The sequence below is a fragment of the Myripristis murdjan genome, chromosome 11, assembly GCF_902150065.1.
Source record: "Myripristis murdjan chromosome 11, fMyrMur1.1, whole genome shotgun sequence".
NCBI classification, from domain to species: domain Eukaryota; kingdom Metazoa; phylum Chordata; class Actinopteri; order Holocentriformes; family Holocentridae; genus Myripristis; species Myripristis murdjan.
In genome coordinates, this window is record NC_043990.1 from 9792711 (window position 1) to 9815281 (window position 22571).

General features: G+C 41.6%; 4 protein-coding genes and 1 long non-coding RNA gene across 7 annotated transcripts; 3 read left to right on the forward strand and 2 right to left on the reverse strand.

Annotated features, from left to right (window-relative positions):
• Positions 1 to 260: 260 nt before the first annotated feature.
• Positions 261 to 5492, reverse strand: fbxl6 (F-box and leucine-rich repeat protein 6). Of its 2 annotated transcripts, none has more exons than XM_030063890.1 (10): positions 5340 to 5492; positions 4221 to 4805; positions 3910 to 4068; positions 3714 to 3777; positions 3428 to 3559; positions 3076 to 3183; positions 2837 to 2950; positions 2111 to 2342; positions 1465 to 1708; positions 261 to 1311 (listed from the first exon to the last, which is right to left on the reverse strand). In XM_030063890.1, exons 2-10 carry the CDS (start codon positions 4745 to 4747, stop codon positions 1182 to 1184), a joined length of 1710 nt encoding a protein of 569 aa, XP_029919750.1. In that variant the 5' UTR covers positions 4748 to 4805; positions 5340 to 5492; the 3' UTR covers positions 261 to 1181. The 2 variants fall into 2 exon arrangements, with proteins under 2 accessions (XP_029919750.1, XP_029919751.1); XM_030063891.1 differs by having other exon boundaries at positions 5280 to 5397.
• LOC115367950 (uncharacterized) lies at positions 5476 to 10085 on the forward strand. Of its 2 annotated transcripts, none has more exons than XM_030063888.1 (3): positions 5476 to 5556; positions 6552 to 6618; positions 6948 to 10085. In XM_030063888.1, exons 1-3 carry the CDS (start codon positions 5494 to 5496, stop codon positions 9539 to 9541), a joined length of 2724 nt encoding a protein of 907 aa, XP_029919748.1. In that variant the 5' UTR covers positions 5476 to 5493; the 3' UTR covers positions 9542 to 10085. The 2 variants fall into 2 exon arrangements, with proteins under 2 accessions (XP_029919748.1, XP_029919749.1); XM_030063889.1 differs by lacking the exon at positions 5476 to 5556 and adding an exon at positions 5812 to 5936.
• Positions 10086 to 10660: 575 nt separating this feature from the next.
• Positions 10661 to 15049, forward strand: LOC115368339 (solute carrier family 52, riboflavin transporter, member 2). Its single transcript, XM_030064407.1, has 4 exons — positions 10661 to 11015; positions 11858 to 12719; positions 13121 to 13244; positions 13346 to 15049. Exons 1-4 carry the CDS (start codon positions 10886 to 10888, stop codon positions 13553 to 13555), a joined length of 1326 nt encoding a protein of 441 aa, XP_029920267.1. The 5' UTR covers positions 10661 to 10885; the 3' UTR covers positions 13556 to 15049.
• A 501-nt stretch (positions 15050 to 15550) lies between these two features.
• LOC115367251 (uncharacterized) lies at positions 15551 to 20638 on the reverse strand. Its single transcript, XR_003928896.1, has 3 exons — positions 20597 to 20638; positions 15935 to 16099; positions 15551 to 15636 (listed from the first exon to the last, which is right to left on the reverse strand). It is a non-coding gene; the product is annotated as an uncharacterized LOC115367251 (long non-coding RNA).
• On the forward strand, positions 16264 to 22279 carry LOC115367250 (riboflavin transporter 2). Its single transcript, XM_074933726.1, is given in 5 exon segments — positions 16264 to 16281; positions 18012 to 19053; positions 20009 to 20087; positions 20089 to 20133; positions 20620 to 22279. Coding segments are annotated over 4 exon segments (1356 nt in total). The 5' UTR covers positions 16264 to 16281; positions 18012 to 18031; the 3' UTR covers positions 20830 to 22279.
• The last annotated feature ends 292 nt before the right edge of the window (positions 22280 to 22571 follow it).

Below are 22571 nucleotides of genomic sequence, written 5' to 3' on the forward strand. Positions count from 1 at the left end.
CAAATGAAACTGGAGGAAACATGAATGCTGAACAGGTCCCTCACTTGTAATTAACCCCATAAATTATATCTACAGTACCTGAATAAACCCCATGGAAGAGACTCCACTGGTCCATGTTGTAAATTGATCTTGACATTAGGGCAACCTCTAGTGGGTAGAGAGTATATAACCAACATTGCAGGGAAAAGATTAAAATTCATTTTAATGTTAAGAGATTTCTTACCAAACAACATACACTTTTTCTTGATTTTTTATTTTTATTTTATTTTTTTGTCGTTTTTATTATTCAGTGTTAAAAAACATATTTAAAAAAGGACAGATATTACATGTAAATGGTCCTGGTTAACTTTTTCTGTACTGGAATATTTCCTTTTTTCATATGCGTATATTTAAAATACAACAAAACAACATAACTGAAGAGAAATTAAAGTTTCTGTTTCCTGTGGCTTTACATGTACACATGGTGTGATTCATGCAAATTTATTCAACTCCTAGGTCAATTTCATCCCCCTGTTCTTCTAGCGCTTCATTCAAGCTTAATGTAGACATATTTAAACCTGAAGTATGTTTGTTATAACAGCACCCTTATGACATCACTGAGAATTATAGATGTCTCAACATGAAAACTGACAGTTAACTGAAACTAATGCTGTTCCTATTATCTCTTATGGTCAAGATTTATGAACACATACAAGTCTCTTCCAAAGCAAGGCCAGGAGAAACAGCTGTCTTCTTGTGGTGTGATCAAGAGACTTTTTGTTACAGGTCCACTTATATTGAATGGCACACTGACCTAATTTACACAATGACCCTGGGGATATTTTAAGTGGCTATGAGACAAATTATTATTATGTTATTTAGAACATAGCAATTCAATTCAATCAAAGTGTAATTGACTTAAGAAATGTTTAGCATCTCATTGTCTGGCAATATGTTATCCAGGGCTCTATCACTGTGTTCACAATGAGACTCACAAATCTCTCACTGACATCACAGATTGAAATTTAGCTGCATTCTAGCAATAGAAGAGTGTTGTTAGATTCACAAATATTGTGTGAGATTACTATGAATGCACCTTTGGGTGAAAAACTCCTGTCACTTATGTAAGACAGCTGACAAAGTAGCTTGGTTTTAGGTTATTCAAGTATACCTTGTGATTTCTGAGCAAATGAAGATGAATGCTATTCTAATTTGTCCAGAAGTTGGCGAATGTCTTCTTGGCCTCGGTAAACTCTCTTTAGGCCTCTTGGAAGATAGCGGCAAGAGGACAAGTTGAGGTAGTTGAGTCCAGTTGATTGGCCAATGAGTAACCTGCAAACACAGTGGATAAGGTTTTCATTTAGCATTGTTTTACTTGGTGGCCAACGCCAATCCTACACACTGTCACCTGAGTCATGTGAATGCATGATTTACACTCTGTTTCACATATATTTAAATTGTGACTTGTGGGAATTAAGCGTATACCTGAGAACGGGTGCTGTGATCTTGGTTCCGCTGAGGTTGAGTGAACGCAGTGAATCGGCGTTGGATGACTGAGCGAGGTAGCTCATTGCTATCTCCAAATCCTCCTCAGTGAAGATGTGATTTGTAATGTCAAGCTCTTGCAGGGTTCCACTCCATTTTTCAGTCAGCATGTGAAGTCCCTTCTTAGGTGATGATAATGCAACTTTGCTGTTGAAATACTGGCCCCAGAAAAGACACTCAAGCTCTGCCAAAAACACAAGCAGACAAGAGGCGGCAGCAGGTGTTAATTCATGAGGTTAGGATGCAATTATGAAACACTGATATTTGCTCTTTTGAAAAAGAGCAAATATCTATATTACCAGTAAAGTCAAAAGTATTCATGGACATTTATACCCATTTAAAAATCATGATATACTGGGACAATGAGATTAATAAATGACTATTTTTTTGATACTGACTAATTTTCAATGCAATATGGATTAAATATTATAACATTATAATAAAAAAAGACTAGGCCAAGCTTTTGATTATGAGTCCTCACTAAGTCCCATGTTAAATAATGTTGAAATAATGACAATAACCACAAAGATCAACTTTTAGTCAGTGTCCAGAAATTCCCAACAGTGAGAGGATAAAACTCGCCTACCGACACAGGGTAAAGTTGCCAGACCAGATGGTGTGATGCGAGAGCAGCCACGCAGATCCAGCACGCGGAGCTTGGTGGAGCCAAAGAGAATGTCTCTCAAATCTTTGTCAGTCATGAAGGAAACAGATGTTGTGGCCATGCACAGCTCCTCCAGCAACGGGAAGCCTGATGTGGAATCTGGCCCGTTACGCATCACCTTATGCATAGGTATGACATTCAGCATCCGAAATATCTGAAAAGATTAAAAAAAAAAAAATACTTTATATACCAAATACAATAATTATACAGGGCTTTATATTGGTGATAATGGTGACAATGGTGCTGAAAACAGCTTTGCCAAACTACTAAAGCAGTGCAACAGCTGACATAAGAAAACTAATTAATAAATTAATAATTTAACAACTCGAGTAATCAACACTAGTAACTATGATCACAATATCTAGCACAGAAATTATATCCGTGATTCTGAAAAGAATCAAGCTGCCTGATAAATATATATATATATATATGTATATTCAACACTCACAGCACAGTGCAAATTATACTGAGTGATAGCAAACCATGGGCAAGTAAAAATGAACATGAGTGTAGGATATTTTTTTCAAGTATCATGCTCAAAGACGGAAGATGTAGAGAGAAGTAAGAGAACCATAGTGTGTAACAGTTTAAAAAAAAATTAAAGGAATCATCACATAGATCTCAGTGATTTGTTGTTATTTTTTTTACCTTTAATTTAGGACATCCACTTTGGAGACCCTGAATACAAACAGGAAGTTGGCAATATCCACTGTCGAGTTTTGTGTTGATCTCCAACAACTCCAAATCAGGGCAGCACCCTCTCTGGAAAGAAACACACATGGGGTTTGTCAACCAAATTGATTTGTTTTCATTGGTTTCACTGGTTCACTGTGCACAATGCATACACAGAAAAAAAAAACATGCGGGGTAAAAAATAAGGGGCTTACAGAGATAGCAGCTAGAAGTCTGTCATTTTTGGGTCCATGAGTGAACAAAACTTGTTTGATTTGGCTGCCGCAGGATTCTAAGAGGGCCACAAGACCTTCAACCTGAAACTGCAGAAACATCAGGCTTTAACATGAATGATGCCACATTCTACATCTCTATGAAAATGAACCAAGGTGGGAAATAAACACTTGCTAAAAGACCAACCACAATTAGAGTCCAGAATCTTTCTATCTGGTAAAAACAATGCACCTGGCACTGTGCTAATTAACAGAAAGCTGCAAAAGCATTTATCAGCAGGGTACTCTAGGTGAATTCCTCACTCTATAAAAATGTTAAAATGGTCTGGTGTACCTCTGAGTACTGCACATTTATGGTCTCCAGAGAGCGGCTGTTTGCACCCAGGCTCTGGAAGGTCTTCTCTGTCACGCCTGTGCAGTACGAGAGCGTGAGGGAGCGTAGATGAGGGCATGACTGGGACACAACCTATTTGATCGACCGTTTAACACACAGGATGACATATTTCACAACTGATGAAACACAGCCTCCATCATGCGATATCAGAAACACAGGCAATAGAGTGAGTACATACATACATATAGGATATACGGAAACAAAAATGTCTAAATGTTTGACTTACTTCTACTGCATAGTCAACATTTTTCTTCCAGTGACAAAGTGAAAAGTCTCTTAGCTGAGATAATCTAGACAAAAGAAAGAATATTCAACATTGAATTGTAAGTTGCTGTCAGAAAAGCCAGTTTGTAAAATCATTTATGAGACATCATTGTGTGTGTTTTGCTGCTTCAAATAGAAAAAAAACTAGTAATACCAACCTATTCAGTGCCAGCCAGTTAACAGTGTCCTTTATCTTCATCTCTGTTCGAGGCAGCTGACTCTTCCCGGGCTCAATCCAGCAGTAACCGACAGACACTCTGCGCCACAGGGCAGGGCTGGAGGCCGCAGCATTCCACAGGTGACACACTCTTGCCATCCTGCATCAGGACACGAGAGCAGAAGCTGATAATGTATCGAATGGAACTTTTTGGTCATCACAAAAAAACAAAGCAAACACTGTATCTCAGCCTGCAGCGTTTTAAATACAAACTCAGAGACCACATGCATAAAAAAAAAATCCTATTCATACCTGCAGAGAAATGGCACTGCACCATCTTGGAGGACCACCATCTGAAAAATACTGATAAGCACCTCCTCTGGAAGACTCTGACCCCATCTGTGGTCTGTGCCTCGCTCCGGTTGATGCAGAGTGCCCTCCGCTTTCTCGATGGGTGGATTCTTTCCTGGTTTAGGCTTGAAGGGTCCTGCCTTTTTCTTCTTAATCTGAGCACCTTTGGATTTTCCCTTAATGAGCTTCTTTTTCCTGCTTCCTTTTTTCTTTGGACGCCATGCTAAGTTATCATACTGGCTGGTGTTGGATATAACCAGAAGCATATCATCCCCTTCTTGGACGGTGTAGCCGAGCCTAGGTGGCCGGCGGACTTTGGCCTTTTTGCGCTTTTTCGTCTTTGCACTCGCAGGCACACTGGACTTCCTCTTCAGAGGTGTCTTCTTCGCACTTGGTCCATCTCTTCCTTGAGCCGACGCCTCTGAAGTGCCTGGGGTAGTATCTGCACTTCCTTCGCTGTGGCCTTGAGCTCCACCTTCAGCATCCATTTTGGTCCTCACCTCTTCCTCGATCCCAGACACCAGCCGAGCATCAGCATGCCCACATCTGATAATCAGAATAAGATAATTGCACATCTTCAGCGTAGTTGGGGGGAAAAGTCAGGAAAAAGTACTCAGTGAAAAATGAAAGATGAGCAGCTGAGAGGCTATATCATGAAATGACTAATCAAAAGCATTTCTTTACAAATGTTTGCTCAGTGATCTTCTGAAAACTAGCACTGTGTTTTCCTCTAAATAGCACATCAGAGACTAAACTGGGATAAGAGATAACTAAACAAAACCAGGTCACACTACAGCATGTTAATATTTCATACTAAAAAGACGTTTTCATGAACATGGAGGGTTTAAAATGGATTATTTTTACACACGACAAGAAAACTTGCAATGTGAGTCCCATTCATTGTCAATTGTATTGCTGCTCACGTCAGTTAGTCGCCCTTTTAGGCAACGAAACGGTAACTTAGGTAAAATCCCGCTGCCTGGCCAACACGACTTAACACACCTGAATCATAAACAGTACCTTTCTATGTCATTACTCCTCACACTTCGACATTAAACAAGCCACCGTGCTAATTGTTACCTGCTAACAATAACGACAACAACTCCCAGCCTCCATGTTGGTCGCCCCGCAATGCGTTACACATTCGCGCAGACGATTGGTGGAGAGCCTGATGAAATCCCGCCTTCCGTGAAAATCAGCCAATCACGTTTGAGGCCACTGTTTTGGCTCGTAAATGCACGCACAGTGGTTATGTAGTAGGGAGCGAAGAGAGGCTACAAGAAGAGAGGCGGTGTTGGTGAGAAATGACACTTATAATAGTTGCTTTTAGTTTGTACGGCTAAAGTTATGTGTGAGTGTTTAAACATGTAGCGCTGTAACGTCTTCCTGGTGTTATTTCCAGCTGGAGACCGCGGGCTTTTTAAACTCGTGTTAGTTTTCAAGACTAGCAGGAGTAGCACTAGCTACCTTTTAGCATACTTTGGAAAAATCGTGCCCTTATTCTGAAAAAACAGGCCGGAAGTTGCTGAACACAGCCCACCCTGATGTGATTTTTATTTCCAGCAAAGCGAGCGGGTTATACACATTTTTAGTGGTCATTCTGGCTTATTGGTTAATGTTAGGGTTTGGCATAAGTTTATTATGGCCGACATTACGGAAACGTTGTAGAAAATTAATGTAAGTCAATTAAAAAAAACTCTATCCAGAGGAGCACATCAAAGACAGATCTGGCGTGTTTTGCGCATGGAAATATTATTTTAAGCACGATTTTAGATGTTTTCTGACTTGCCTGGAAAATTAACAAACAATTTTTTTTTTTTTTTGCAATCAGGCAAGATGTCAGCACACCCATGTGTTATGTTGCAGAAAAGGGGATTGCCCAAGTGTAGATGGTGCTAAAGTGTATTACTTAGCAGACACTTTATATACTGAGTTAAAAAAAAAAAAAATCTTGTAATATTATCATAAATCATTACTGAATTGCAAGAGCACTAATAATGATGAACCTTTTTTTGGTTTTATTTGAATGACGTCTATATTTAAATCAGGTGGGTTCATTTTCATTAACAAATGGATACAAGTAAAAGTTTCTTAAATTGTGGCACATGCACAGTTGAAGCTATTTAAAATAGAGTTAACAGATGTAACATGCAAAAAAAAAAAAGAAAAGAAACAGCAAAAACCATACTAACAAGTTAATTGTGTGACATGAATGATGGAATCATTAAAGGCTGAAATTGGCAACTGCTTCGAGTTTTCTTACCCAGGTTATCGACTTTCCTCTCTTTACAGCTGACAATGGAGGAGGGTGAAGACTTTTCTCTGTGTGGGAAAGCAGCGGTAACCGAGACTAATCTGAGTAAGTTTGAAAACAGTTAATGGATTAAACTTTTCACTTTGTTGACTGATGCACCGTAACACACATTTAGAGCAATAAATACAGAAAAGTTCAGTTTTTATAGTAAAATGACATTACTTTTAATGGTAAACAAAAAACTGTGCATCCTTAGGGGTTTCTTCATAGCAGCAGATATACTGGAAGAAATGTAGAACGATCCCCAACTGTTTGTGTATTTAATAGTTTTGATCAGTCTTTTCCCATCCTGCTCCATTCTCATCGCTCAATTGGAAATACTAACTTTATTTAATTATTTATTCTCATCATTCACCAGCATATCTGTGTTTCAGGAGATGATATCTTCTGGAAGATTGTCGCAGACTTCCTTGGTCCTCAAACAGGTGTGGGATTGGAGCTTGACAAGGAGCCGTGCAAAAACAGATTTTTGATTCAAGTAGGACTCATGAGAGAGGAAAATAATCTTCCCTGGACTGCCGTCATAAACTGGCTTCAGAGGATTTTCCCAGAGCGTCAGTCGACTGACTTTCGCTGCTTGATTGAAAGAGGCATCGCCACAACGCTGAGTCTGGGAAGCGATGCCAGGCTGAACTTCCTGGAATCAGACGTGAACTTTAATTTCGTCGGGCCGATCTGTGATAGCATTGGAGTTGAGCGAGAACATCTTCTGGAGATGAGAGATTTCTCAGAGCGAGCAAAGTCCATTGAAGTCACAAACGGGCTGGTTCTCGAGCTGAGTAAGTTTGTCACCAGGGAAAAAATTGACCCGGTGCATTTAGTCACTTGGCTCAGAAATTTCAACCCTAAGTTTTGTAAGGATGGGTATATTCAAAAGGCAAATCAGTTCCTTCGGTCTAAAATAAAAAAGTTAAAATTGTGTTATCGCAATCATGAAACAAGAAGTCACAGGAGAAATGCAGCAATGGAAAATCTACTTCAGAGTCCGTTTGAACTGGTGCCAAAGAGAGCTGAGCGTAAAATTGGCATGAAGAAACAAATGAAAAAAGACGCAGTACAAAATTATCGCAAGGTGAAAATAAAAGAGGAGTATGACAGTTATGAAAGTATGCAAGATGAGGAGAAACCCTTCCCTCACCACGACTCTGAAAGCAGGATAAAAGACGAATATGACTCCTCAGAAGATGGAGGTGATATGGAGCAGTTTAGCAGAGATAAAACTCCAGATTACAAAGGAGAGGCTTTAACCCTTCTTGACATTGCTATGCTCTCTGTCCAGAAGCTGACAAGCGTGTATGGTGGAAAAACGGATGCATCCAAGCAGGTTTCCATGGACCTTCTCAAAAATCAGTACACTCTTACATGCAAAGAGCATCCAGCCATGCTACAATTTGAGACAGAAATTGAATCACTTGCAGCAGACATTTCTCTGGCTTCTCCACTCGTCTTTTTACACCGCAATGCCCATTTCCTCGTTGACATACATGATGCAGTCGAACAGCAGATGATGAGCTTTGAGAGAGAGATCACGCAGACCACTGGACAAAAATTGGGCCGTGACAAGAATCCAAAATTCGCATACTTTGTGAATTTCTCAGAAAGCGCCACGTCACGTTACATCCACATGGCCTGTGACGTCCTGAGCCCCCGTGCCCCCTCTAAGCAAAACTACAGGAAACATTGGGTGGCTTTCTGTGAAGAAAAGAAAAATCCCTCCAGACTTGCAGTTAATCTATCAAACCGATTCACCAACTACTTTGAGGCTGCAGCCGGCCTCATTCATCATCACAAAGAGATTGCGCTCTTCTTCTCTGATCTGCTGTTGATGGACAACGACGACTGTCCCAACGTTATCTTGGAGAGTGTCACCGCCGACGCCACTGATGATGTAATACAGAGCCTTGTGTGTGCTGTTGCCATCATATACTGCAAAATCCTCGGTCCTTACTGGCAGCTTCTCAAGAGTGGAGGAGAATACTTGCTCTTCAGCCAGTATATACTCTGTCTCTACCAAAAGCTGCTTGAGTGGTGCAAAAATCCTTCAACCCTCCTGGAGCCTGAGGTGGTTGCCAACGTGTTTCTGCAGTTCCCATTGCAAGAGAAAACCTTCGACAGGATTTTCCAGTATTGCGGTCAGTGGCACACAAATAGGGATCTAATCAGAGCCTGCTTGAAGAAAATGGTAAAGGTGATTGCTGCTGTTATTGAGGAAAACCTGATGGATTTCCTGCCAGGAGGAAAATATTCCCAAAGGCCACCAGAAGAGGTCTCTTCACAGGTCGCAAGCTGCACATTCTCCGTCTTGATGGGAGAATATCCCTTCGGCCATGCGTACCCGTACAAGAGGAAAAGACCTGACAAGGCCTCCAGACACACCTCAAGCAATTATTCATCATCAGATAGCTCACAGGAAGATAACGACATGTCCAGCTCATCTGAAGATGGCTCTGAGGGATCTCCACGTCGGTCAGCTCATAAGAACACCAGCCCCAGCCGAAAAGGTGACCACTCTCATCCATCCAAAAGAGCAAACAGTCTCCATAAAAGCAACAACAAAGACAAGGTGGGAGGAAATGTGTGGAAACACCAAAATGAAACGGAGCATTTTGAGGAGAACATGGACCGAGAGTACATAGTACGTACAGTGATCAAACACGGAGGACCTTGCAAGACCCAGCAGGACGTCGACAAACTGCTCTTGCGTTTTGATGGAAAACCTCGAGCCGTCACACGGGAAGCTCTTCGATGTGAGATCTTGTACCAGAAAATGGTTCTTGACAACAATGACCTGAACTTGGAAAACGTAGGCACCACCAAATCTGTAATGGCTTATAAACTGAAGCTTTCACTTCCACGAGTTAAACCTGGATACAGTGTGGTCCTAGCCCCCAAACGTACACAAGCAAAATACATTCCTGCTCAGCCAACAGAGGCTCAAAGTGGTCAGAGTGAAAGCAGCACTGTGTGAAAGCTTTGATTTGGCCTGCAAAACTTGTTGGGGAGGAATAGATAACATGATTGATGCCTTGCAATGTCAGTGGACAGAAGTTGTGTTGCAAAAATGATTGTGTTTGCTCAACAAGCTAAGAAAGCTGTTAACGCTGTTACCTCAACTTTTTCTTGGATTTAAAATACATACTGTATATACAGCATGTGTGTTTCTGTATACCCTAGCTGTCATAAGTACTGTACATTTCATTATTGATGACAAAGAGTACATTTTGTGGCTTGATTAGATATATATTTTTATATCACAAAGTGCTAATTTTCATCATTGCCAAATTTCATGTGAATGCTTTTCACCGCTTCTCAAGAAAGTTGGAAATTATGTCGCAAAAAGTAGATGATGTAAATATTTGTTTTATATCACATAGTATACACTTTGATCATACAAAGGACAGTTATGTTGAAGTTAACAAAATAAAACCCCTTTTTTTTTTAACTCAGCTTTTTGTTGTCACTGCTTTGTCATGTCATCAACCTACATAATAAACTAGAAAAAGACAGCCTCATGCCAGGGTATTGTTGAGTTTGATCACTGTGATTTCCAACTTGGCGTCAGTGTTATTTTGAGTCTCAGCTACCTTGATGGGATGTCTCACATGTTTTTTTTTTTTTTTGTTTTGTTTTGTTTTTAAATTTGTCAGAAATGAAGGACATATGTGATTACATCAGCTATGTCAGTGGGTTCATGCTTATGAAAGACTGGGAGGGTCCAAGAAAACAGGGAGGCTGTGGAGACTGTAAGGGGCTTATTGGGGTCACGATGCCACAAGTCAAATCACCCCAGCCCCCACCCTCCTGTAGTGTCAACATGTTGATGGTAGGGCAATTGGAAAATGAAAGGGTTGTATAACTTAGATTAAGGGTCATGTACTGATTTGTGTTAATTATTAAATTGTTTAGATGTCCTGTTTGAGCACAAAAAAAATGGTCAGATCAAAACAATGCAACAACAAACACCCAGATCTTTTCTCTATCCTTTGTATCATATCAATTTCAACTAAATTATCAAGAAATTTAACTGTTCCTGATTTTGCTGAGGACCTGATTGAAGCTTGCCCCCCAAACTAAACATGCACTTGAATGTGGAGCTCTAAAGTCTGAGCTCTCCGGGAGCTCTTGAACACAGCATACGGGGCGGGGCTTTTGCGTAACGTTCACCGTCCATTTGTTTTCACCGCCGCCGAGTGAAGTCATGGATCTGTAGGGAAACACGGCGGCGTGCTCACTCAACACTGTCAGCGTCACACCAGGAGGAAGTCATTATTTTGTCCAAACGTGTTTTTATTGTGTCCTGGAAGCAGCGACGATGTCCGGCGGCTGGTGGAGCAGCGCGGCGGTGACTCACGGGCTGATGGCTCTGTTCGCCATGGGCTCCTGGATCTCCGTGAACTGCCTGTGGGTCGAGCTCCCGGTGGTTGTCAGTGTCCTGCCCGAAGGTCAGTGAGGCTCCACACAGTCAGGTTTACCACCGGCAGGACTGAAGTCTAATAAAACCAGGCATTAAGTGGAGGATTTTGCCTCCTTCGTCTTTTAATTGGTGGATCCGTGGGAATCAATGCCCTCCTGTCCCTAGCGCTTAGATCCACCTGCACAGTCTAATACAATCCAGTGAAATGTTGTTGTGCGATAAAGTTTACTTTCCTGCTGCCTATAATGCTCGGGTTTTCTTTTTGTCACCGTAATAGAGGTGTTCATCAGTCTTATGTTTGGCATTGAGCTCATAGTTTGTGCTGCTGTTGTACTAGAGTGCATTTTATTGAGAGGTGTTTCCACTATTCTGTCCCCCTCATTTTATATAAATAGGGAGGAACAAAAAATTGGAAACACCTCTCAGTATAATGTAGCCCAGTGCAAGACTTCTTCAAGCTACAACCTCAGTAATACAGATATAATTAAATTTACACGTTCTCCACAATGTCAACAAAAACTGAACACTGTAAACTTTGTTAAAAGATATAATTTATGGCAGAGCTGTTGCATTGAACTTCATTAGATTGTACAGGTGGACCTGATAAAGTGGACACCGAGTGGATATAATAGCTGAGCTATGGTACAGATAAGTTAGTAATACTGCTTTGACTTAATTTGCATCATATTGTCTCATGGTTTCACGTTTGATTATGTTCAACAAACTGATCAAATAGTTTTTCCATGTTTGAATGTCACTGGGTTGCTGATCATGTCAAGTCTATTCAGCCAAATCTAATGACGCATAAGGTCAAATTAAGCATCATTGATACTTGCACAACTGATTTAACAGCCTTTTCTTGTTCTGCAGGGTGGAACCTGCCTGCCTACCTCTCAGTGCTGATAGCCTTTGGGAACCTGGGCCCGATAGCAGTGACCATTACGCACCACTGCGCTCCAGGCAGGTTAAACGAACGCCTCCTCATCCACTGCATCCAGCTGCTGGCGGTGGTGGTGTCTGCTTTCCTGGCCGTCTTCTGGTCACACACAGTCACGATAGCCGGGGAAGAAAGATCGCTACCGTTCCTGCTCTTCACCTTCATGTTGTCTCTGGTTTGCTGTACGTCCAACGTCACCTTCCTGCCTTTCATGTTCCGTTACCCCCCTCAGTATATCCGTACCTTCTTTATCGGACAGGGCCTCAGCGCCTTGTTCCCTTGTATTGTGGCCTTGGGGCAAGGCGTCGGGAAGGTGGAGTGTAAAACGGTGAATGGCACGGTGCAGCCCGAGTATCTCAAGGAGAGCTTCCCTGCCCAGAACTTCTTCTGGTTCTTGTTTGTCATGCTGTCCATCTCAGCCATCAGCTTCCTGGCTTTGACACAGAGACAGCCCACATCGCAACAAGACACACCGCAGCAGGAGTCAGGCACTGCAGCAGGAGCAGCAAAGGAAAACGGAGAGGAGACGCACCCGCTGCACAACGGAGGGACTCCGGTGTCCGAGGACCAGGTGCAGGTGGAGGAACAACCGCCGGTCCCGACGTTTTGGACACTGCGTAACGTCTACCTGCTGCTGCTGCTCGGTGTGTCCAACGCCCTCACCAACGGGGTCCTGCCCTCTGTCCAGAGCTTCTTCTGTCTGCCCTATGGCACCATGGCCTTCCACCTCTCTGTGGTCCTGGGAAACATAGCGAACCCCCTGGCCTGCTTTGTGGCCATGTTTGTTCTCCTCAGGTGAGAAATGATGAGGAGTGATTGATCACAGAAGTTGCTTTTTGTCCCTTTTGTGTTGTTTTTGGCAAAATACCCCTTTTCAGATTTACCCTGACTGAGACAAGACGTTCAATACCATTTTCACCTCTGTACATCCACTGATTCGGTTCCTGTGGGTAGCGTTTTGTGTTAGCTCAGCATAAAGACTTGAACTTTAAGGGAAGTCAAGTCTCGAGGAGCCAAACCACTGGAAGTACAGAGGTGAAGATGTTATTGAACATCTTGTCTCAGTCTGGGCAAGTCAGAGTATTCTTTTAATCTTTAACATATTTCCAAGAGTTTGTCCTTACATTTGATAGTTGTGTTTTTCCTTTGAAAACCTCAGACTACAGTCTTGTGATCATCCCTCCTTTGTCTTCCAGGTCCTCCTCTGGTCTCGGGATCATGTCTCTGGCAGGAGGAGTATTTGCTGCGTATCTCATGGCATTAGCAGTCCTCAGCCCCTGCCCCCCTCTGTTGGGGAGCCATGCTGGAGTGGCATTAGTGGTGAGTGATTTCTCACATCAGATCATTATCATGTAAAAGCTTTAGTTTAATCTTTTTTTTTGTTCCTGTTCCTCATGTCCATCACTCTCTGTGCCCCACAGGTCATCTCCTGCATCATGTTCACTGGCCTCTTCTCCTATCTGAAGGTAGTGATTGGGACGCTGCTGCACGAGGCGGGACACGCCGCCCTGCTGTGGTGCGGCATCTCCATCCAGGCCGGCTCCCTCATCGGAGCACTCATCATGTTCCCCCTGGTCAGCGTCTATCACGTGTTCTCCAGGTCTCAAGAATGCGTGGAAAACTGCAGTTAACGATGGCGAGATACGAAAGGTTTCCTCTGGGTTTCTTTTGTTTTGGACACACAGCTCCCATTCATTTCTCACGTGATGACTGTTTCCCCCTGCTTTTTGGGGGTTCCTCTGCTAAACACCAGATAGCCCTTATCATTCCTGGGGCTCATGCTACGGGTGAGGCATCCTCTCCCAAGTCAAAGAACATCTTGAGAGGCCTGGGATCTTGTGTAAGAGCATTCCCAGATAATGGGAGCATTGAGTTGCTGTACACTGGCCAAGGGGATGTGAAATGCCCATGACCCAGTAATACCACAAGTGCTTTGTGTGGTATTTTGTAATGAATCTCTATGTAGTTGAAGTTGTTTACAATAGCAAGCAGAGCTGCTGCTGGGTATTTTTTTTTCCACTACCCCGTATCATGTGAAGAGTATGATTTACTCAGGGACAGAATCACTCACTCATTAATCTACGTTGTTGCCCCTGGGCTGAAAAAAAAAGAGAGAAACATATCCAGAAGATACAGTGGCACTCTAAGCTACAAACAACCCCCCCTCTCCCAGCAGCACTGAAAGTTATTGTAGTCTTTTAATTTTTGTGGCACATCGCTGGCTACCTCTTCTACGTCATTCCGTTAGATGAAACTGAAGATTTTGCTAAACAGATCACACTCAGTCTTTGATTGTCAGACTGAGACGCACAGCTCAGTCACCCTGTTGAAGTCAATATTTAATGACTTGAACCATGCAGTTTATAGACGAAGACACACTTATGTGCTGTGTCATTTGTTAAAGTCAAGCCAAAATCATTTGCGTACACCTGAGAAATTTTATCTCTGCAAAGTATGGTTTTTTACCATTTTATTTCTCCTTTAAATTTGATTGTGTGTGTGGTTTGTCAGTGTTTTGTACTAACATTTTTTTTTTTTTTTTAAGATAACCGATCGTTTTTGAATTTGCAATCGTTTCAAATGTACAGTAAGATCATGTCACCTTAAGGGAAAAATATCCTACTTTGAGCATTTGATTCATCAGTTTCTCTGTAATGCTGTCAACAAGGGATTGTGTCATTTCAGTGCCTGAAGGAATAACATTGTATGTATGTGAATGTGTCTACCTTGTTGATTTTTTTTTTGTTAAACATGCTGCTACAGTACATCAAATTTATTGGAATTTTGCAAGAGTGTCAAAAAATTTGCCTTTCCTTTTTGATGAATAATAGGCGTGGAAATGTTAAGTACTGTAATGTTTGTACTGATTTACGCTGATTAGCAAAGGGTAAATAATGTGATTAATAGTTTCTCTCAACACATTTGTGTTTGTATGATGGTGCACATTTGAAACCTTCCTCAGTTCTCATTTTGTTTTGACGTTTTGACTTTATCCATTGATTTCCATGCCAACCTTTAATTCTACATGAAATACACCAGGGATGTGATATCAAACGCCTTACAGTGTGTTAAGTGTAGTGTTATGAAATGATTGATACACAATAAAGGATTTTTTGAAAAACAAAGGCAACATTTAGATTTTTTTTTTTTTTTTTTTTTTTTTTTAAGTATGATTAGAATCAGAAATACTTTATTGATCCCTGAAAACAAATTGGGTATGATGCTTAATCTTGGTCTTGAAACACACTTCAATTTGTGTTGCTGGACACAGGTGTGTGTGTGGTTACTGGGCAGTGGAGTATTTGCACTGGCACCTCCATGCAGGATTGTCATGTTACCTCTAGATGGTGCCACACAGTGACTTGTTTAATTGTCACAATAATGTAAAGTAATCTAAACTTGCAAATTACACAATGTGAAAAAGTAATACTGCTGGTCTAGGATCATTGGTCAGTATATTGAATTACACTGATTATAATCCAATAAGGAGGCAGTGTATACAAATCCAAAACACTGATGGGCTGCCTGAAACAAAAGGAGAAACAGCTGCAAGATGAACCATATAAAAGTCAAAAAGCTGCTGAATTCACTGTAGTATGCAGGTGTAATTTCACTTTAATTTTTAAATTTACTTGCTGAAAAGGCCAAACTTCTGTTCTAAGTTGAATATGGGATGGTGCATCATTTGTGACCTGTGAGGGCACATCTGAATCTGAAGTAATGACATGTACACATCAGCATTAGTATAATAAACACTGACATTATTAATACTGTACAATGCATTTCATTCCAAAATGAGATACCAAGCGTTTAAAAAAAAATTACACCTAATCTGAATGAAATCCTGGCATTAACACACACATTTGGTCTCGTTTTATCCCCTTTACCAAAGCGTTACAATTAATAACAATAATTTCTTTTTGAAAAATGGTGCACTGTGTAATGCCCTTTTTCACCCTTTCATCAAGTTATGTAATGTACACAGCAACTCTGTTGAAAACAATTTTCACCTCTTAGCTCAGCTCCCATGATCCCCTTAAGGAGAATTAATGAATTCTAGGGATTCAAATGTGTTGGTTCTCTCAGGAGCTCCCTTCACTGAGAGATGACAAAGGGGTCCTTGATGATAATGTGGCCGCGGACACACGTGATGCCTTTTGACGAAACTGAGAGGCCTGACAACACAAATATAACAGGTTAAGAAAATGGTCAGTTAAACAAACACGTGTCATGGTTGGCTAAATGCTCTCACACCCCCCGGCCCAAGGAGGGTTTAATCCCCTGGCTCTGTGCGAGCGTTTACTGCACAGGACTTTGACTTCCCCCAGAAACCTGCAAACTCTCCACTGAGCAGCATGTGAGTATCTCTGCAGGGATGCACTACTCTCTCTTTTCACTCGATTCAAATGAAAAATAGCGCCTGATATTACTGATTTCAAAATAGTATATGGTCCAGGGTAAAAAAAAAAAAAAAGTTTATTGAAAGCTAAATTATTTTTCATAAATGCATGGAATATTTTTTGGCAGTATGTTGATTCTTTAAATGTTTTATTTATTGATCCCACATCTTTCTAACGTTAATTTTGCAAGGTAAATAGTCAAAATCACAGTTATGTAAGTTTAGCTTGAAAATGTCAACTGATTTTTACAAAATATGATAATCATGCTTCACTGTCACCTGTTGCATCAGTTTTACGTGATGCCAAGTTTTGCATTTTAGATTCACTGATCTAATTTAGTGCATGAATTTCCTGCTATTGTCTTCTCAGCCTTTCATTGATCAAAAGACCCTGCACAGCAGGCCTTTTCCTTTTCCACAAACAATGTGCTGCTCAAATGTTTTCTTAGATTATGTAATTCTTGTGTAAGTTAGCAGAGCCGTAGGTGGTCATGTTTATCCTGCCGTTTGCTTGGTATTTTAAGTAAGTTTAACTCGCACACTGCCTTTGATCAAACAAAACATGCAAGGATGAAATTTGGGATACAGCATGTGTCAGGTCACACACGGTGCCCTCTGCTCCGGTAACGCACAACAAACACTGGTCAATATAAAGATAAGACACAAAGCAGGTGCAGGAGAGGGTCATTTTAAGGTCTGACAATGCTTTGCTCCAAAAAGACTCCTCGGCAAACATTAACCATTTGAAGGAGAGAGCCACATAACTGATTGGCAGAGAGACACTTCCTCGTGGTGAGCCATTAATCTGTGATGAGGCACGTGAGTTTACCACGCCGCTCCCTTTGTTGGATTCATTTGTTGTCTTGTCTTCAACATCTCTGTGAGTGAGCTTGCAAAGTGCCATGTAACCTTAAAGTGAGGGCACTTGAGACAAAAGTGACAAAAGATTTTGAAAAAATGGGCCTTTGTTAAATGATACCTTACTCTACATGGTTCTAATCATTAATCACTTAACTGATGAATTACATTTTATTCCATGTTTTTGTCACTTGAGTCTAAATGGTCCTGATTTAAATCAACCTTAGGCAGTTTTGCATCGTGTCCCATGTGATCCTTGATGTTCCCTGTCATTACTGCAGCAAACAAGAGGAGATAGTTGAACAAATAAATACAACAAATGCTTAACTAATTCTATGGCTAACTATTTCTTCTTCTTTGCTGCTCTAAAGGCACAAGGATCAGCTAAAAGGGACATTGTGCAAAATGGTGTTGATTTAAATTTAAATCAGCACCATTTTGACTCAAGTGACAAAAACATGGAATGAGCATGTAATTTATCAGCGAAATGATGAAAACCATGTATAGTCAACCATTAAATTACACAGGCCTGCTTGTTAAGGCTATATGGCACTTACATGGCCAGATTATTTGAGCCTTTCACTCATAAGATGCTATCATTTGAAACGGTGTGATTATCTGTGTTTAAAATATTTATTAATATTAACATCACAGGAACTTTCATCTCAGTATAACAGTCTCATGGCAAAAAACATAAAGGTGCACTAAGCTGAGGGTTGATTAAATAGTGACTTTCATGCCACTGTTAATTTTCTTTAATGTTCTTTAAACGCCAGATGTTTTATTTTGGCATGAAAGTCACCAGGTGTCCTGTGTTATGTCGTTTACAGACCGTCTCCACACGTCCGACATGTCTCTCCTCACCCACTTGTTGGCGTGCCTGTTTGGCATGGGCTCCTGGGTGTCCATCAACGGCCTGTGGGTGGAGCTGCCCCTGATAGTGCCCCAGATACCCGAGGGCTGGTACCTGCCCGCCTATCTCTCCTTCCTCATCCAGATGGCCAACGTGGGGCCCCTCTTCGTCACCCTGATGCACCGCTTCCGTCCGGGCGCGCTCAACGAGAAGGCCGTCATATACGTCATCATCACCTTGGGTACCGTGGCGAGCTTCCTGCTGGCCTTCTTCTGGAAGGAGACCGTGGTGGTGGCAGGCGCCCCACGCAGCGTGGCCCTCCTCGCTTTGACCTTCTTCCTCTCCGTGGTGGACTGCACCTCCTCCGTCACATTCCTGCCCTTCATGATGCACCTCAAGCCGCAGTATCTCACCACCTACTACATCGGGGAGGGTGTGAGTGGCCTGCTGCCGGCCCTTGTGGCTTTGATCCAGGGTGTCGGGGTGGTCCACTGTGTAAACAGCAGCCAGTCTCTGAACCACACCCTGAACTTCTCCCACAGCGCTACGACCTATGAACTCCAGGCCCGCTACCAGCCGGCCAAATTCTCCGCTGAGGTGTTTTTCTTCTTCCTGAGTGCCATGATGCTGGTGTGCCTGGTGGCGTTCCTGCTGCTGAACCTCCACCCTGCTGTGGCAAGGGAGCACCCGAATGGCTGTTACACCAATGGAGTTAAAGAGAAAGGCATTGCAGCTCAGAAACAGAGGAAGTGGACCGAGCAGAAGCCCATGATCGATCCGTACAGGGTTGCCAACGTGAACCCCAAAAGCAGCTTTGGCACGGGCACTTACAGCTGGACCCAGGTGCTGTACATCTTCATCGTCCTGGCCTGGGTGAACGCCCTGAGCAACGTGGTGCTTCCCTCGGTGCAGTCCTACTCCTGCATGCCCTACGGGAACAGAGCCTACCACCTATCAGCTACCATGGCTGCCTTGTCCAACCCTGCCGCCTGCTTCATCGCCATGTTCCTCCCTCTCAGGTCAGACGAGAGTGTGGCGAGGGCAGCAGAGAGTGTTGATGTTTTTAAAAGCAAACTCAAGGCCCACCTTTTTAGCCTGGCTTTTCATTGAATTTTAGGAATTTAGTTCATTTTAATATCCTACCTTTTATCTTCTGTTTATACTCACTTGTATACACTCAGTGTCCACTTTATTAAGACCACTCTAATGCAGTTCAAAGCAACAGCCTTAAAATCTACCTTTTAAGAAAGTCCACAATATTAAGGTTTTTTGTTGTTTTTTCTGTTTGTTTGTTTTCTTATTGAGGTTGTAGTTTGCAGAGCTCTTGTACTGGAATACATTATATTGACAGGTGTTTCTAATTTTTTGTCCTCCCTATTTATATACATGAGGAGGGACAGAATATTGGAAACAGCTCTCAATAAAATGCAGTCCAGTCCAACAGCAGCACTAACTATGAGCTCAATGCCAAACATAGAAGTGAATGAACACCTCTGTTACTGTGACAACAAGACAAGCTGAGCATTACAGGCAGCAGGAAAGGAAACTTTATGGCAGGACAGTTGGATTGGATTGGATTGGATTAGATTGGATTAGATTGTACAGGTAACCCTGAGAAAGTGGACTCTCTTTAGTATTTTATTATTTATCATTAATTTACTTTTTTATCTACTGTGTTCATATCCTACTTACTTTTATCACTACTTTTATTTTGATATTTTGAGTTTTGCTGTTTCTTATTGGTCTTAATTCTGCATCTGGTGGTTTTGTGTGTGTGTGTGTGTGTGTGTGTGTGTGTGTGTGTGTGTGTGTGTGTGTGTGTATGGGAGGGTGTTGTTTTATTGTTTTACTGAGTGAAGCACTTTGTGTATGTATTTATAGGAAAAGTGCTGTATAAAAGACTGATTGATTGATTGATTGATTGATTGATGAGGCCACCGCTCCAAAGTAACTGGTATCATTTTGTGGGCGCAGGTCTCTGGTCCTGATGGGAGCTCTGACGCTCATTGGTAGTGCAGTTGGAGCTTACATCATGGCCATGGCAGCGCTGAGCCCCGTGCCCGCTGCTGGTCAACGACGCCTCAGGAAGTGTCATCATTGTGAGTCTTTTGGTATTTAATGGCACAGTTACTCAAGTGAAATACACAATCCTCTCCACTATCTTATAATTCAGCAAACAAATAAGCTTTTTACTCTGAAATGCCACATAACAGTGTCTATTTTGAAAAAAAAAAAAAAAAAAAACACATCATCCACATCAGTATCATGAGATTTTGGATATCATAATATCATGATATGGTGTAAATGTATTGTCTATTCTTGGTTTTAAAGTCTGCATTGCAGTTAAGGAATGCAATTTTCTGAACTTATTAGACTGCTCTAGCTGTTCTTTTATTTTATCTACCTGCTTGGACATCATACATAACTAATGGTTGTTCTTGTTCATCAAGAAATGTCTTGGTCAAAGATATTATGATATTTGATTTTGACTAATAGTGGGTTATTCAAAGAGCAGGGGTCACATTTTCTGCCTCAGCAATGAAACTCTTCAAACAAACTCACATGCCTGTCCCTCTGCTCCACAGGTGCTGGCTTGGATTGTGTTTATTCTCACTCTGTCCTATGTAAAGGTCATCATTGGAATCATCCTGCGTGATGAGGGCTACAGCGCCCTCGTGTGGTGCGGCGCCGTGGTGCAGCTGGGCTCCCTGCTGGGTGCTGTCACCATGTTCCCCCTGGTCAGCGTGTACAGCGTCTTCTCCTCAGGAGACCCGTGCACCACCACGTGTCCCTGAGTGAGGAGGCCATGCACAGCACAGAGACTCAACCATCACTGGCTGCACACACAGCACAGGCCCTCACTTTGTGAATTTCTCAGCTTTGTTTGAGCTGTAAGGTCAGAAACTCACCTGGAGGGATTCCAGAAGTGAGTTTGAAATAGTCCATTTGTTGTTGTTGTTGGTTTTATTATTTGGCCACTGTTATTCATTTAGCATCTGAATCTGAGTCTGACCATGAATATTTGACAGTTTAATGGCCCTTAAGAGTCTTCAGCATATGAAATAATGCAGGTAATGTGGGCATAGAAATTACTATCTAGCTATCATGTAGTGTTACTGACTGTGCTGCTTTTTCATACTCAGTTCTCAAGATGAAATGGTCCTGAAGTAAAGCTACAAACTCAAATCACAGCCTGACAACATTGTACGTGGCTGTGTATTGCAGAGCCTCTGTGGTACTTCATGGGTACAACCTGTAAAAATTTGGTTAATAAGCTCACTGTTAAAATGACAAGACTGTAATGCCGGTACAGGTCATGAAAACCAATTATTCCTGATGTCCCACAAAATGAATCATTTGTGAATATAACTGGGCAATCACATGTTTTAAGCATAGTGTGCGCTGTATATCATTGTCTCATTAAGGTGCAATGTAACCCCGCTGTCACTAAAAGGATGTAACGCATCTGTTTTCCTCATATGTTGACTTAGCCGCAAACTGGAAATCATCATGGACATAAATACAAACAAAAATCCAGAGACACATTCCACTGCACATGTCCAACAGTCAACGGCATGTCCAAATATCCCAGTTTCTTTTGCTTGCTTGGCCTGCTGGATGTTTTCTTTAAACAAGTCGAGGTGACCCTGGTGATTGGCTGGGTCTTTTTCAGGCATGAGCGCTTCAAAATCTGAAACTGGCAAGATATTAAACCCCAGTCTTTAATATACTGCCAGGCACAGAACCAATTTTTGTTGCTACACCTCCAGCTCAGGCCAAAAAACATCTTTGTATTCCATTCCTATAGACATTTATTGCAAAAGGAATAATTATGTTCTTTGTCCGATGTAAAGGCATGTAGAGGAAAAACTCGCTGGTAAATTATGATGTGAATTTCGAAGTCTGGGGAGTTGCTGCTCTGGAGGCAGAAATAATCTAATAATCCCGTTGGCTGAGGTAAATCTCAATGGGTGGAGCCAAAGAGCCACATTTCCCTCAATGTCAAGAAAAAAACTCAGTGGCAAACTTGCAAAGCAAAGAAGAAACTGTGGTTTAACTCAACCAATGAGGCTGCTTTTGTCTCCAGGAGCTGCAAAACTCCAAAACTCGGCTGTTTGAAAGCCTAAACTGAAAATGAGGTGACAGGTGCCATCGGCCTGTCAAGCTTCAGATCTCTAAATCAGTGTTCATTTTATATTTTTGCTTTAAGTGTTTAAGTGCTTTGTAACTTTTTTTTAAAAAAAATATTATAGAAATAAAGATGATGATTATAATTATGATCACTGGTAATACTGTTGTCATTATTTTCTGTGGTGTTATTGCACAAACCACTAACCTGCATGTCAATTAAAGACTGATTTTCATATTTTACTTCCTCAACACAACATGGCAGGAGGGAATGTATCAAAACTTCTGAAATGCTCAACTTAAAGCATCAAAATTCTGCAACATTCATACTTACATCTAACCAAAAATTCGGTGAAACTGAAGCCTTAACATTTCCCCAAATCCTCCAATTAATAAATGACCAGTTTGT

Coding starts and splice junctions, on each gene's coding strand:
- fbxl6 (XM_030063890.1), bottom strand. CDS start 4,747: ATGGATGCTGAAGGTGGAGCTCAAGGCCACAGCGAAGGAAGTGCAGAT. Junction 3,778..3,909: donor AACTGGCTGGCACTGAATAG/GTTGGTATTACT, acceptor TCTTTTGTCTAG/ATTATCTCAGCTAAGAGACT. Junction 1,312..1,464: donor ATCACAGCACCCGTTCTCAG/GTATACGCTTAA, acceptor CTGTGTTTGCAG/GTTACTCATTGGCCAATCAA.
- LOC115367950 (XM_030063888.1), top strand. CDS start 5,494: ATGCACGCACAGTGGTTATGTAGTAGGGAGCGAAGAGAGGCTACAAGA. Junction 5,557..6,551: donor CAAGAAGAGAGGCGGTGTTG/GTGAGAAATGAC, acceptor CTCTCTTTACAG/CTGACAATGGAGGAGGGTGA. Junction 6,619..6,947: donor GGTAACCGAGACTAATCTGA/GTAAGTTTGAAA, acceptor TCTGTGTTTCAG/GAGATGATATCTTCTGGAAG.
- LOC115368339 (XM_030064407.1), top strand. CDS start 10,886: ATGTCCGGCGGCTGGTGGAGCAGCGCGGCGGTGACTCACGGGCTGATG. Junction 12,720..13,120: donor GCCATGTTTGTTCTCCTCAG/GTGAGAAATGAT, acceptor TTTGTCTTCCAG/GTCCTCCTCTGGTCTCGGGA. Junction 13,245..13,345: donor ATGCTGGAGTGGCATTAGTG/GTGAGTGATTTC, acceptor TGTGCCCCACAG/GTCATCTCCTGCATCATGTT.